This window comes from Mandrillus leucophaeus, unplaced genomic scaffold (assembly GCF_000951045.1).
Source record: "Mandrillus leucophaeus isolate KB7577 unplaced genomic scaffold, Mleu.le_1.0 Scaffold1401, whole genome shotgun sequence".
Lineage (NCBI taxonomy): Eukaryota > Metazoa > Chordata > Mammalia > Primates > Cercopithecidae > Mandrillus > Mandrillus leucophaeus.
The window spans coordinates 56,043-57,216 of record NW_012101368.1 but is presented as its reverse complement, the minus strand read 5'-3'; the positions used below and the strand labels follow the sequence as shown (position 1 = coordinate 57,216).

Sequence of the window (1,174 nt, the reverse complement as noted above, 5' to 3'; positions counted from 1 at the left end):
GGCTTCCCCACTCCGAAAAGACAGGATAAAAGCGATTCACCCACGTTCTCCCTTTCACAGTTTCAACTTCACGTTATCTCCCGCCTCAAAACTTTCGAATCCGCCGGGAGCCAGGGACCCCGCTGCGCTGGGAAGATGAGGCTGGGCGCCGGCCCCGGTGGTCCCCGGAAACGTTCCCGGTTCGCGGAGAAGATCCCCCGTCCCGGAGCCGCGTGGGCAGTCTGTCCTAGCCGGTAGCAGTCCCTCGGAGCGGAACAGTGGTTAGGAAAAATTTTCAAGTCCCCTTCGGCTGCGGTGTCGCGTCATTCTAGGCCCGTGTCAACTGAGAGCTCCTCCGCTCGCCCCCGGCTGAGAAACGAGATACCAGGTGGCCCGGGACTTGGAGAGGCCTCTACCGCCAGCTATGCCGATCCGATCCGCGGCTGCTCGCACCGGCTGTCGGGCGCCACCTGGCTGCACTGTTAAGGTTTTCTCTCCGGCGCTCTGGAGAAGCCGGCCAGAAAGGGGATTTGGCCACAGGGCGCGGTGCAGAGTTCAGGCGACTGGCAGCACTGGCAGGATGAGCCCAGCTTTGCCGGGTGTACTCTTCGTCCTTTTGTCGGAGATTAAACCTGCAGGTCAGCGTTGGAGGCGCGCTCTTGAACTCGGAGTACTGTGGCCTGAGCCGGTCAACTAGTACAGGCGGGAATCGATGGGCCTTCCGAGAGTGTGAATGGGGGATGGGGTACCCCGCCCAGACGCCGACTAGCTTGGGGCCCTGTCCTCAGGCCTTCCATTACACCCATTATCTCTGAGCCCCGCCCCGGAGGTGAGGACCGGCCCGGCTGTTCCAGGAGGACTGCAAAGGGTAATATGGGACCGTCGGTGGCCACGCGTGGGTCATGATCATCCGATTTGAGCTTTACACCTTTTTCGGAGTCTTGTCTCGGAGGTGGAGACTGGCTTGGGCAGTACGAGAAAAGCGGGAAAGGCGCAGTGGATTTAGCTGCGGCCTGCATAATAGGATATTGTGGTTGGACTTTGGGGCCCCACTCTCCCCACCGGGGAAAAGCCTGCAGCCTCTGCCTCTGAGATAGTGGAGTGACCAGATGTCCGATGGATGATCTTTGTTAGAGTTGCTGGGTCGATCAGCCTTTTCTGTAGTTTTGATGTGGCCTCAGAAAGTTGATCAGAT

At 59.5% G+C, this 1,174-nt stretch overlaps 1 protein-coding gene across 1 annotated transcript in view; it reads left to right on the top strand.

Moving 5' to 3' along the window:
- LOC105535015 overlaps window positions 1-230 on the top strand; it is a 37,423-nt gene extending 37,193 nt beyond the window's left edge. The window contains 1 exon segment of the mRNA XM_011973967.1: window positions 61-230. Within this exon segment, the coding sequence (XP_011829357.1) occupies window positions 61-230 (170 nt within the window).
- Window positions 231-1,174: the final 944 nt, after the last annotated feature.